This window comes from Thalassophryne amazonica, chromosome 9 (assembly GCF_902500255.1).
Source record: "Thalassophryne amazonica chromosome 9, fThaAma1.1, whole genome shotgun sequence".
In the NCBI taxonomy this organism is placed as follows: Eukaryota; Metazoa; Chordata; class Actinopteri; order Batrachoidiformes; family Batrachoididae; genus Thalassophryne; species Thalassophryne amazonica.
In genome coordinates this window covers 13,792,099-13,804,834 of record NC_047111.1, presented here as the reverse complement: position 1 = coordinate 13,804,834, position 12,736 = coordinate 13,792,099, and the positions used below count along the sequence as shown (strand labels likewise).

The 12,736-nt window shown below is 39.3% G+C and overlaps 1 protein-coding gene across 1 annotated transcript; it reads right to left on the bottom strand.

Annotated features, from left to right (window-relative positions):
• Nucleotides 1-1,055: 1,055 nt before the first annotated feature.
• LOC117517509 (olfactory receptor 4Q2-like) lies at nt 1,056-1,985 on the bottom strand. Its single transcript, XM_034178539.1, has one exon. The coding sequence runs from the start codon at nt 1,983-1,985 to the stop codon at nt 1,056-1,058; it is 930 nt and encodes a 309-aa protein (XP_034034430.1).
• Nucleotides 1,986-12,736: the final 10,751 nt, after the last annotated feature.

The window sequence follows — 12,736 nt, the reverse complement described above, 5'->3', positions numbered from 1 at the left end:
TGCCTTGACCAGGTGATTTGAGGTGTGAATCAGGTCACTCACATGCAGGTTAATGAGTCAAATCAGTAAATTCCTGTCAGATACTCTGTGACCCCAAACAGGTCACACTCTCACCTACAAACTCACAACAATCAGAAACAGGACAAAGAGGAACATTTTGGGCCTGACTTACTAAATGGTAGTGTGCATAAAAACGTGTGCAGATTGTTTATCACACACAGACAGATGTGTAATCTGATCTGCTCATGGTGTGCACTGAGGATTACAATTTTGAAATGTGAAAAATACAAAATATTGTCCATTTACTATATTTGCCTTAATAAATGCACAATTTAGGGTGTCTACTTCAGTGTGCAAAATACCAGGACAAGATGCAAATGCATTAATTTACTGGACGCAGTGTGATTCATCTAGGCCAAAAGAAATTTAAGAGGCAAACGGTCACGTCTGTACTTTGGATGGTTGAAAGCAGCGTGCTCACTGTGTCTGTCCAGTGCTGCTCACATGGGCTGAAACAGCGGCTCAGCACCGCGGACAGCTGCACTTACAAATAAAATATACACAAATATATAGGATTCTCATTCTAGGTCACATCCTCTCAGTTATGTGAAGAAAATACATTAACACCAGAGTCAGTACCCTCATCGTGAAAAGCATCTGCACCACAGGAATGTGCATTTGAAATGATGAGTTTAAGGTGGGAGGGATTTCCATGGCAGCAATGGGCTTGTGCTACACACCTTGAACCTAATGTGAAACAGCAGACAAACCATTTTCAAGGCACATTCATTTTCAATTTGGGAAATGTTCAATGAATAATACTTTCAGTGAAAATGTGTCTGTCTTATTATGTACATGAATGCAAGTGGCTGATTGTATTTCATTTTTCACTTATGGATATTAACACACATAAAATCCTCATTTCTACACTGCTGTCTGCATCACATTACCACACACTGTCATTTACACACATATTCAGAGTAAATCACCCGCAAAACATGGCAAATATGACTTTGAATTAATTCTGTGATTTTTACTTGACATCATCACAAAGTCTATTTTTTTTGTGAAATTCGCAATAATTTTGACAAGGCTTTAAGGATTTCTGCAGATTGTGTTCCATAAATGATGGGGTTGAGAATTCCTGGGACAATATGAAACAAAATGGCACAGACTTTCCTGTAATAAGAGAACTGTGGGAATCGATGCAGGACAATGATCATCATTCCACAAATAAACATGATCAGATAGACGGTGAGATGAGTGCTGCAGGTCTTTAAGGCCTTCTTGTTCAGAGATTTGTTCTTACTGGTCAGACAGACGACTGTAATCTTAGTGTACGTGAGAACGATGCTGCTGATGGAAGATGTAAGTAAGACCACAGTGAAGGTGAGACCGTAGACATTATTGATGAAGACGCTGTCACAGGATAGTTTGAACAGTGAGGCGTTGTCACAGAAAAGATTTGTTATCAGAGTCCTGCATCTGTTGAGTCGGATGGACAGACTGATCAGAATCCCGACCAGAACAAAACCCACTCCCCAGGCAGAGAGTGACAGCTTCCACACCATCTTACTGGTCATGATGGTGGTGTAGTGAAGAGGATTACAGATGGCCACGTATCTGTCAAAAGCCATAATCATGAGCACAGTGTGAGCAGCAGTTGCATACAAGTGTGTTAGGAATGCCTGGATGACACACTCGTTATAATTAATGATACATTCAGACATCAACATATTGGAAAGTAAACGTGGTATCATGACACAATTTCCCAGGATGTCGTTAAGTGACAGGTTACAGTAAAGCAGAAACATGGGCTGGTGAAGCTTACTGATAAAAATCAGAAGTGTGATGCCTGTGTTTGCCACCATAATAAACATGTAGATGAAAAAGATGACGACAAAGACGGCATGAACGTAATCCTCAGAGATATTTAGTCTCTCCATCTGTAGCATCAAACTATTGTAGGTGTAGTTTTCCATCATGCTGAAATAAGATAAATGGTGATGAAAAGGTCTGGCACAACAGACATCCAATATCAATGTGTTCATCCAAAAAAAAAAAAAAAAAAAAATACAATAAAATGTGCACGTTTTCTCTTTATCTTTAGAGGACTTTTTAAATACTATTCAGAAATATCTGCATTGAGTGACTTCGGTTTTCTCTTTGTCTTTCTACATTTGTTCTTTAGAGCAAATGAAGATCAACATATTATAGATGCACATTTACCATCAGGGGATGCGTGTATTGTTACCACAGATGATGTAACACAACAAAACAATTGTGACATCATGGCAACTGTCAGCTGGTTGCCAGCATTAACCAGCAACAAACAGCCAACAGACTTAATTGTCTTGATCCAACATTCAACAGAGACACAAAGGTTTGTCTGGATTTGGGAAAATGTGGTGTAGTGCAAGTTCTACCAAGAAGGTTGAATTTTCAAGGTTTCAAGGTTTCATTCACATCTGCTAATCAAAAGCAGCTTGTCTTCAATTTTGTCATCAACCGCAACCAATATGAAATGTGACTCAACTCTCTGCTGCATGCAGTCAATGTCCAGACGTTTGCATCCTCCACCCTGTCACCCCTGGTTGGCGTCTGTTGCTGGCCTACGTTGGGCCTCCTCTGCTCCAACGCCTCCTGTTGGTCCCTGGAGTTGCTGGCCACACATGTGCCTCCTCCTACTCCTCACTTCCTCCATTTGGTTCCTGATTGATGCCCTGGTTGTTGACTTGCAGAGTGCCATCCTCTGGCCCACTGCCACCAGTTCAATTCAGTTAACTTCAATTCTGTTTATTTTTATAACATTAAATCACAACATAAGTCACCCCAAAGCCCTTCACAAGGGTAACATCTAACCTTACCAGCTCCCCTGAGCAAGCAAGTAGGTAACAGTGGTGAAGAAAAAACTCTCCAACAGTTGGTCCCTGTCCGATGCTGGGGGTAGGCTCCGCCCTGTCATCCTATGTCAGCAGAATTGCACTTTAACACACCCCGACATTGTCAGGAGTGACCAGTTCCAAAACTGTCTTTCATTTGTAAAAATTTATATCTATGGAATTCATGTTTAACAGCCTCTTGTGGCCCCTCAGTGACATTTACACCCACACTAATGTGTCGCTGGTAAAACTCAATTTGCGACTGTAAAATCCAGCATTAACATCCATAAATCATAAGACACAAGGGGGTTATTCTCATTCTAATCCAATTCCATCATTTGCACGGTTTATTTTTCTGTAAGTAATTCAGTCGGCGAAGCGTACCCTAGCAAAAGTGTCTTCATGCCAAACTGGAAGTTCTATGAACAGACCCACAGATTTCTCCTTCTCATCAGCTGCAGTGAGTTAAAATCACGGTAAATTCATTAAACAATCCAGTTAAATCCATTAAATCCACGCATTTCGACATCGTCGTCACTCCACCTGTTTCTCTCGGTCTCAGCTGACAGCGCCATTACTGACACCTGCATAGTAATGCGGTCAGGGCGTGGAGTAATTCATCAAATGTGAACCGGCTGAATATTTTGCCAGGGTCAGCGTCGTATTATATGGTCTGAAATAAGCACAAACCAAGCATGAAGTCAAATTAATTGCATGCATGCATTTGGCACACTACAGCAGTTGTTTATTGATCCATTGACCTTCTGGTTTTGTGAACAACCTGTTCTGCCAGCTGAGGCATACATCAAAATATCTGACAGACTCCTCATCTGAAAGGCCCGAGGCGTCAGCTAGATCTGAGGCTAACAGCGGCTACGTCCGAGGCTAGCAGCGGCTACGTCCGAGGCTAGCAGCGGCTACGTTCGAGGCTAGCAGCGGCTACATCCGAGGCTAGCAGCGGCTACATCCGTGGCTGGCGGCGGAGGCATCGGTGGAGGCGGTTCATCCAGGCCGAGGCATCGGTGGCGGCGATACATCCAGGCCCGAGGCGTCGGCTACATCCGAGGTTAAGAGCGGCTACGTCCGAGGCTAGCAGCGGAGGCATTGGTGGAGGCGGTTCATTCAGGCCCGAGGCATCGGTGGCGGCGATACATCCAGGCCCGAGGCGTCGGCTACATCCGCGGCTAGCAGCGGCTACATCCAGGGCTGGCGGCGGCTACGACCGTGGCTGGGGCGGCTGTGAACGAGGTTAGCAACGGGGAGGGTTGGGGTGCGGCTACCGGACCTGTGGTGGTGGAGGCTACTGGTGAGAATTGTTTTTGTAATCAATAGTGGCCATACTGAGCCACGACAGTCGGCATGGCACCACCCAGGAAAACAGATAAACTCGAGGAAGATATAGAGGAGATAAAGACCTCATTAAACCATATATCAAAAGACATGTCTAATCTAGACAAACTGATGGTGGAAATTAAAGAACTCCAAAATCTGGTTAAAGAGAAGGACAAGATCATTAAGAAACTTGAGCAACGTGTAGATGAACTTGAACAATTTACTAGAAAAGATGACGTTATAATATCTGGACTAGAAACAAGGCATCGGACATATGCAAGGGTGGTGGATTCTGGTGGAGCCAGTGGGGAGGATGCACCACCTGAAGAAAGACAATCATTGGAACAACAAGTTACAAACTCTTTATATCAAAAAGGTGTTGTCATCCATCAAGATACAATATCAGACTGTTATACTATTCCAACTAAAGATAGAAAAAAATAAACTATCTAACATTGTTATACGATTTACAAGCAGAAAATATAAATATGAGTTATTAAGACAGGCAAAGAATTTGAAAGGAACGAGTGTCTATATAAATGAGCATCTAACAAAAAAAAATGCAGATATTGCTAGGGAAGCAAGACTACTAAGAAAACAGAAACATATTGTTGCTACATGGGTCTGGAATTGTAGGGTGTGGATTAGAGTGAAAGAAGGAACAAACGGTATACAAATCAAAAACATGGAGGACCTTACGAAATACAGACCTGAATAGACAATCAAATATAACATCTGTTGGTAATTGGACCAACAAAAAATCAGATCAAACATGGAAACAGAGGATAAAATATATGACATAGACACTAATATTGATGAAAGTATATTTGACTTAAAAACGATTGGTTGTGAGTATTATACAGTAGAACAGCTGAATAGTGAAAAAATTGCAGAAGATACCCTGTCACTCATACATATAAACAGTCGAAGCTTGTATTGTAAAATGTCACAAATAAAAGATTATTTAAATCAGTTTAAAAATAGATTTAGTATTGTTGCAATCACTGAATCTTGGCTTAAAGATGATCTCATGGATGAAGTTCAAATGGAGGGATATGAGCTGTATTTTGTAAACAGAAGATATAAAAAAGGCGGTGGTATTGCTCTGTATACAAAAACAGATCTGATGTGTACAATTGTTGAAGAAATGACAATTATGAATGATGTCATAGAAATTGTAACAGTGGAACTTGTACATGAAACATCTAAGAATATTTTAGTTAGTTGTGTATACAGAGCACCAGATTCTTGTGTTGTGAAATTTACAGATAAAATAATTGAATTATTCCATCAAATTAAAAACAAAACGCTTTTTATGTGTGGGGACTTTAATATTAACATAGAAAGCTCCAGCTGCCAAAGATCAAGTGATTTTGTGAATACAATGTATAGTTTGGGGTTATTCCCCTTGATAACAAAACCAACCAGAATTACATCGCAAAGTGCAACGGTAATTGATAATATATTTACAAACAGAACAGATGAAATTATCAAGAATGGGATCTTCATGACAGATATTAGCGACCATTTACCAATTTTTTCAATATTTAAATATAAAAATAGGTACAACAAAAAAACTGATATAAACTTTAAAAGAGATAAGTCAGTAAAAGCCTTAGAGGCATTAAAATATGACCTTAAAAATCAAAACTGGGAAGAAGTTTATGTCAGTGATGTTAATGTAGCATATAACTCATTTATGAAAATATTGATGAAATCATACAATAAAAATTGTAAATTAATTGAAATTAGTAAGAAAAGAGTAAATAAACCATGGCTGACAAAGGGAATAAAAAATGCTTCTGCAAAGAAAAACTATTTATACAGGTGCTTTTTAAAATTGCAAACAAAGGAATCAGAACATAAATACAAAAAATATAAAAATAAACTATTAACAATAATTAGGAAACAAAAAAAAGATTATTACAGTGAAAAACTAAATAAGAGTAAAGATAATATGAGGGTAACATGGGGAATTATAAAAAGTGTGATTGATAGTGATGGAATGAAAGAAACTATTCCAAATTACTTTGTTAAGGAAAATAAAGAGATATATGATATAAAAGAAGTTGCAAATGGGTTTAATGATTATTTTTCAAATGTAGGGTCAAGTCTGGTGGGAAATAAACCAATAATAGAAGATAAATTATGTACATTGGTAAATACGGTCAATAGTATTTTCCTGGACAATGTGGAAAAAGATGAAATAAGAAATATTGTAAAAAACTGTGTAAGCAAAAGATCAACTGACCATGAAGATTTAGACATGATGACTGTAAAAAGTATAATAGAAATTGTTATTGAACCATTTACTTATATTTGTAATCTGTCTCTGTCAACTGGGGTTTTTCCAGATGAAATGAAAATTGCTAAGGTAGTCCCATTATATAAAAATGGAGACAAACATAATTTTTCTAATTACAGGCCAGTATCATTGCTTCCACAGTTTTCTAAAATTATGGAAAAAGTTTTTGTAACAAGATTGGATAAATTTATTGAGAAACATCATATTTTAAATAATGCTCAGTATGGATTCAGAACAAAACATTCGACAGCTATGGCAATTATGGAACTAATAGAGAAAATATCAACAACAATAGATAATAAGGATTATTTTGTAAGTATTTTTATTGACCTGAAAAAGGCTTTTGATGTTATAGACCACTCAAGATTGCTCCACAAGTTACAACAATATGGAATAAGAGGTGTTGCACATCAGTGGGTAAAAAGCTACTTAGAAAATAGAAAACAGTTTGTTCAGATAAATAATACCAAATCAGAATTGTGTAACATTATTTATGGAGTACCACAAGGATCGGTACTTGGACCCAAACTGTTTATTTTGTATATCAATGATTTTGTGAATGTATCCAATGTGCTTGGCAGCATTTTATTTGCTGATGATACAACGCTGTTTTACTCTGGATCAGATATACAGGAAGTAGCACAAGTGATAAATACAGAGTTGGAAAAAGTTAAACATTGGTTTGATATAAACAGATTGTCACTAAATATTAATAAGACAAATTTCATATTGTTTAATGATAGAGCGAAAGAAAATAATGTGTCATTACAAATAGATGGAATGGATATACAAAGGGTAAAAGAAATGAAATTTTTAGGAGTCATGATTGATGAAGATCTTACATGGAAGTCACACATAAATTACATAAAAGGAAAAATAGCGAAAGCCATTGCTGTTTTGCATAAAGTAAAATATTCATTAAATAGTTATGGTTTATTAACATTGTACAATTCATTGATTGTCCCATATTTAACTTACTGTGTAGAAATCTGGGGATCAACATATACAACCTATATACAACCTTTATTTATTTTGCAGAAAAGAGCTTTAAAAGTGATTAGTAACAGTGGTTTTAGAGATTCATCTAATCCATTGTTTATTAAGTATAGGGTACTTAAATTTCATGATTTAGTTGATTTGAAAATATTACAAACGATGTACCAAGTTAATAAAAATACTTTACCAACAAACATTCAAAATATGTTTGAAAAAAGAGTAAGTAGTTATAAATTGAAAGGAATAGAAGTCTTTAAAAAACCAAGATTTAGAACCAAAGTAAAGGAAAGGAGTATTGCAGTAAATGGTGTCAAATTATGGAACAATCTTAATAAAGAAATTAAAGAATTAAGGTCGCTTAAATTATTTAAAAAACATATTAAATTAGATGTATTAAGTAAGTATGAAACTATGAAGTAAGTCAGTGGGCTGCAAGAAAGTCAAAAAAAAAAAGTAAACTGTTAATAATGTTTGGAGTGTCTTAAGTTTAAATGTAACCTGTCAGTGATGTAATCTATTAATTAATGGTCATAATTATGAAATGGGTCAGTGGTATGTGACAAGTTAAAGAAATGCAATCTGTTAAATAATGTTGACTATGATGCTGTATATTGAAAGATTGTATTGTTAAAAGGGGCAGAAATCATAAGACTTGTTCTTCTTTCTGCTCCTTTTCATTCTGGTATTGTGGTGCTTTTGTTTTTTGCTTTTCTGTTTTTCTTTTAAATGAATGAAATAAATATTAAAGAAAAAAAAAAAAATCTCACACAATTAACCAAACAGATTTGCGGAACAAATGTAATTGGATTTGAATTGTGCTTTCATGTCAGTGCCTGTGTGTATCTCTGGACTCAGAAACTTGAATCAGGTGAGATTTGGTGATTCACCCTGGACAAGACACCAGGACAAAACACCAGGTTACACCACCAACCAAGGTCACTGCTCAGTTCCAGCCATAAGAACTGGGATGATGCAGGAGTGCATTTTCCAAGACCAAAGATGGGCATCAAACCCAGGTCTACAGTTCCCTCCAAACATATTGGAACACTTTGTTTTTCACACATTATAATTTCTTTTCAAATCCCCCCCCAAAAAAAAAGAAAAAAAAAGAAAATTATCTTCCTTAAACTCAAGCTGAAAGCAAATCTCTACAACTTGATATAAATTAATTAAAAAAAAAAAAAAAAAGCCAAGATGATGGGGTTGCATAAGTAATGGAACCCTTTGATCAGCTTGGGGCTTTCGCATTCCTCCCTTCTCCTCTTCTCCTTTCTGCTCTCTATCTCTGCTCCAACCTTCAAAGTCCCAGCTTCACCAGACTGTGAATTCTTCAAATTATGATTTGGATTAACTATGAAATTGATCAGCTGGTCTCTCAACGCCACTGACACCATTTGTTTTTGACAAGGAGATCAGGGTTTGGGGACCCTGCGTGCCCTGATGGAACCTACCCAGCGGGCTTTGCTCTCGACGCCTGAGAGAATGGAGTGTGACATGCGGCTCCACTCTCTGTGGAAGACGTTGAGGATTCATTTGTATTTGCTTTGGTGGTGGGAGGTTTGGTGCTGATTGGTTTGTGCGCTGCCCTGATCCACAGGAATATTAGCAAGATGGCTGCTTCCAGAATTTTGTCCCCTCATCAGTCCATCATAATTAATGAGTTGGGCAATGCTGTGTAATCTCAGACTGCGTGAACTCTTGAACTCAAAGGCAAAATGGATTCAATCTCGGAGCAAATCATTGCATTGCAAAGGAATTGTACTGCTGAGGACCAGAGAATATCCTTCATAAATCTGGACTCTTGACGGTCAGGGGTGCAGTAAATAGAATCCTGTATCTCTCCACCAAACATCAACATGGCAGCCTTATCAGCTCCTGAAGGCCAAATTCATTGCTGTTCCCCCAGAAGGATCTACAGCCTTGGTGAAGGAATTCGCCCCCCCCCCCCCCCCACAGCCTGCTGTTGCCTAGCAATGTCAGACTTTACACACACACGGACAGAAACTGTCAGACTTTACACACACACACACTGACAGAAATTTAACTCATCTGCACACGATGCATGTCTCCCTCCCTCCATCCCTATTACCCCCCCCTCCCGTGTCTCTCCACTCCCCCCACCCTGACTTCCTCCTTGCCACCTCGAAGGCAGCGAGGTTTTTACTGCTGCAGCCTTCAACCCCCAGGCTGGGCGGCGCGGGCACCTCCTGCTGCGGCCTTCACCCACTTTGCCTCAATTCGGAAGACGGACTACTTCAGGTTCAGTGCACATAAACAATGCCAAATGTATATGTCTTTAATTTTGATGTGTGCCATTATTACGGTAAACAAGTAATAATTGTGGATTAATTGCTGTATCTTGTCTGAGGTAATTGGAGTGTAAACGTAATTGCCCTTTTTTGGGATCAATAAAGTTGTCTGAAGTCTGATACCCTTTGGTACCTGAAAATAATCATTTTTATTGCCAGTTTTCTTCAGTCGAGATGGATACATGAACATTTCCAAGTCACTGAATATGTCTTGGACTTTATTTACACCAGTTATGTAGAAATACAAACAGTATGGCACTCTATGGTAAAGCTGCATGGAGTGGAGAGTTCTCAAATAGTGAGTGACTGTGCAAGAAGGAGAAGAGTGAGGAAAGCCACCAGTCATCCAGACTGTAGATTTTATTGATTTCTCACTTTTTGAAATCATCTGTTAGATCAGATATTACTACTGGTGGGCCAGTTTGGGCTCACGGGCCAGCAGTTGCTGACTACTGCTGGGGCAAGGCATCACTACTGCTTCACAATAAGACCAGAATTAGACACAAATATAAATGTTTATAACTTCTACAGTCAGCCGTCTATGGACTCATCAGGAGGGGGAATAATTTTATTGTGTGCATGAAGTAGACAGTTTCTGGCGTGACTCACCCACAGGATGAGTCATCAGGGGAACAGTGGCAGCAGCTGAACAGAAGAGGACAGACTGTCTCTGGAGAAGACAGGGATGGAGTTCCGCTGTCAGGTTTTTGTCAAAAATATTAATCCTCCACAAGCATTCCAAGATCCAGGTTAGTTAAAACTTTTATTTCACAATATGCAGGTATGTGATGTTCTGGCTCCACCGTGTTTGTCTCCCTTAGCCCCCCACTTTCTGTCTCCACATCTGTGTTTTTTTCCTTTTTCCAACTGGTCGCAGTCCAACCCACAGAGACACTTTCACTCTCCGCACACAGAATGTGCACACGACTCAGACCAGCACCAACACCTAAAAACAAACACACAAAATCTTTTGATTATTTCACTGTTTTCATATTTACTAATTTCTGTTTTTTTATTGTTATTATTATTAGTCGTGACTGTTAACAGCATCAGATCCTAAATTTAGATGTCAACTCTTAATCTTTACCTCCTTACTTACCGTATTTTCTGGAGTAGAAGTTATGTTTTTTTTACTTGTTTGGGAACTCCTGCGACTCAAATACTTTTTTCTCAGACTTTACCAGGAATCAAAACACTAAACAAAATAAATGCAAATAATACAAGAATAAATGTCAGTAATAAAAAGTACACTGCAACAAGGCACAAAATCCCAGATTAAAGAGCTGAAAATACAGAAAAATGGTGTGAGTTATACTGCAGAACGAGTTATATTTCCATACAAGTTATACTTCCGTACGAGATACAGTATACTGCAGTATGAGTTATACTCCGGTATGAGTTATACTCCAGTATGAGTTATACTCCGGTATGAGTTATAGTCCAGTATGAGTTACACTCCAGTATGAAAATTCAGGAAGGTATGTCTTCGATAATGACCCTCTGAGCCACTGTGCAGCTGGTGTTCCACACACATATATATGGAGCGAGTGGAGAAGACAGCCTTGACATCTTTCACGGGCATCTCTCCTAGTCACTGGTTCAGATATGTCGATGACACATGAGTTAAAATCAAGCAACAGGAGGTTGAGGACTTGACAGAACATATCAACTCGGTGGATTCCAATATCAAGTTCACACATGAGGATGCCAGAAACAACCATTTAGCCTTCTTGGACTGTAATGTTACGATTGGAGAGAACAGGCAGCTCCAGACAGGGGTTTACAGAAAACCCACTCACACTGACCAATATCTGCTTTTTGGCAAACCACCCCCTTGTACACAAGCTCGGAGTGATCAGAACTCTTCAACACAGAGCCCTACAGGTGCCCACAACTGCAGAGAGAAGGGCTAAAGAACAATAACTTGTCCGGAAAGCCCTCACAGTGTGTGGGTACCCATGATGGTCCCTGGACAAAGTGCAGAAGTCCCTGAGAACAAAGAGACCAGATAGACAGGAGATGGAGACAAGAAGAAGAGGAGTGTCACTCCCTTATTTAGCAGGAGTAGGGGAAAAACTACAGAGGATCTTCAGGCAGCACAAAATCCCAGTTTACTTTAAACCGGTTAACACCTTGAGACAGAAATTAGTTCACCCTAAGGACAGGATCCCTAGTTACAAACAGAGCAATGTAGTGTATTCTATCAGATGTCAGGAAAACTGTTACGAACACTACATCGGTGAGACTAAGCAACCTTTACACAAAAGGCTATACCAGCACTGCAGAGAGGGCGCCAGTGGACCTCAGTCTGCAGTTCATCTCCACCTTAAAGACACTAACCACACGTTTGAGGACAAGGAAGTTAAAATCTTAGCCAGAGAGAAGAAATGCTTTGAGAGAGGAGTCAAGGAGGCATTCTATGTGAAACAGTTGAAACCAAGCCTTAACCAGGGAGGGGGTCTGAGACATGCTTTGTCCCCTGTTTACAATGGGGTACTCAGGTCAAAGCAGTTTCAGTCTTTTGTTCATGATAATGAGTCATTCACGTCATCAAGAGAGTCGTCAAGGGAGCCATCAGGAGAGTCGTCAAGGGAGCCGTCAGGAGAGGTGTCCGTCCCATCATTAGGAGGGACAGCTGCCCTGTCATTAGGAGGGTGCTAACTAGAGCACAATAGGAGCTAATGACAATAGCACAGCTATTGTTTAGTCACTAGCCTATAGCAGTCTGCCTCTCGGTAGGAGAGGTCTGGTTAGGTTTAAAACCCCAGCTTTTGTGGCTTCTGTTTATTCTTCTCTACAAGAGTCAAGACAGAGGTCGGACTACCAGAGCAAGAATTTTAGCTGAGGAAGCTTCTGCAATTTGAAGCGAAACGTCCTTGCGTCAAGCAACCCAGGGTAGAGCTGCTGTGGAT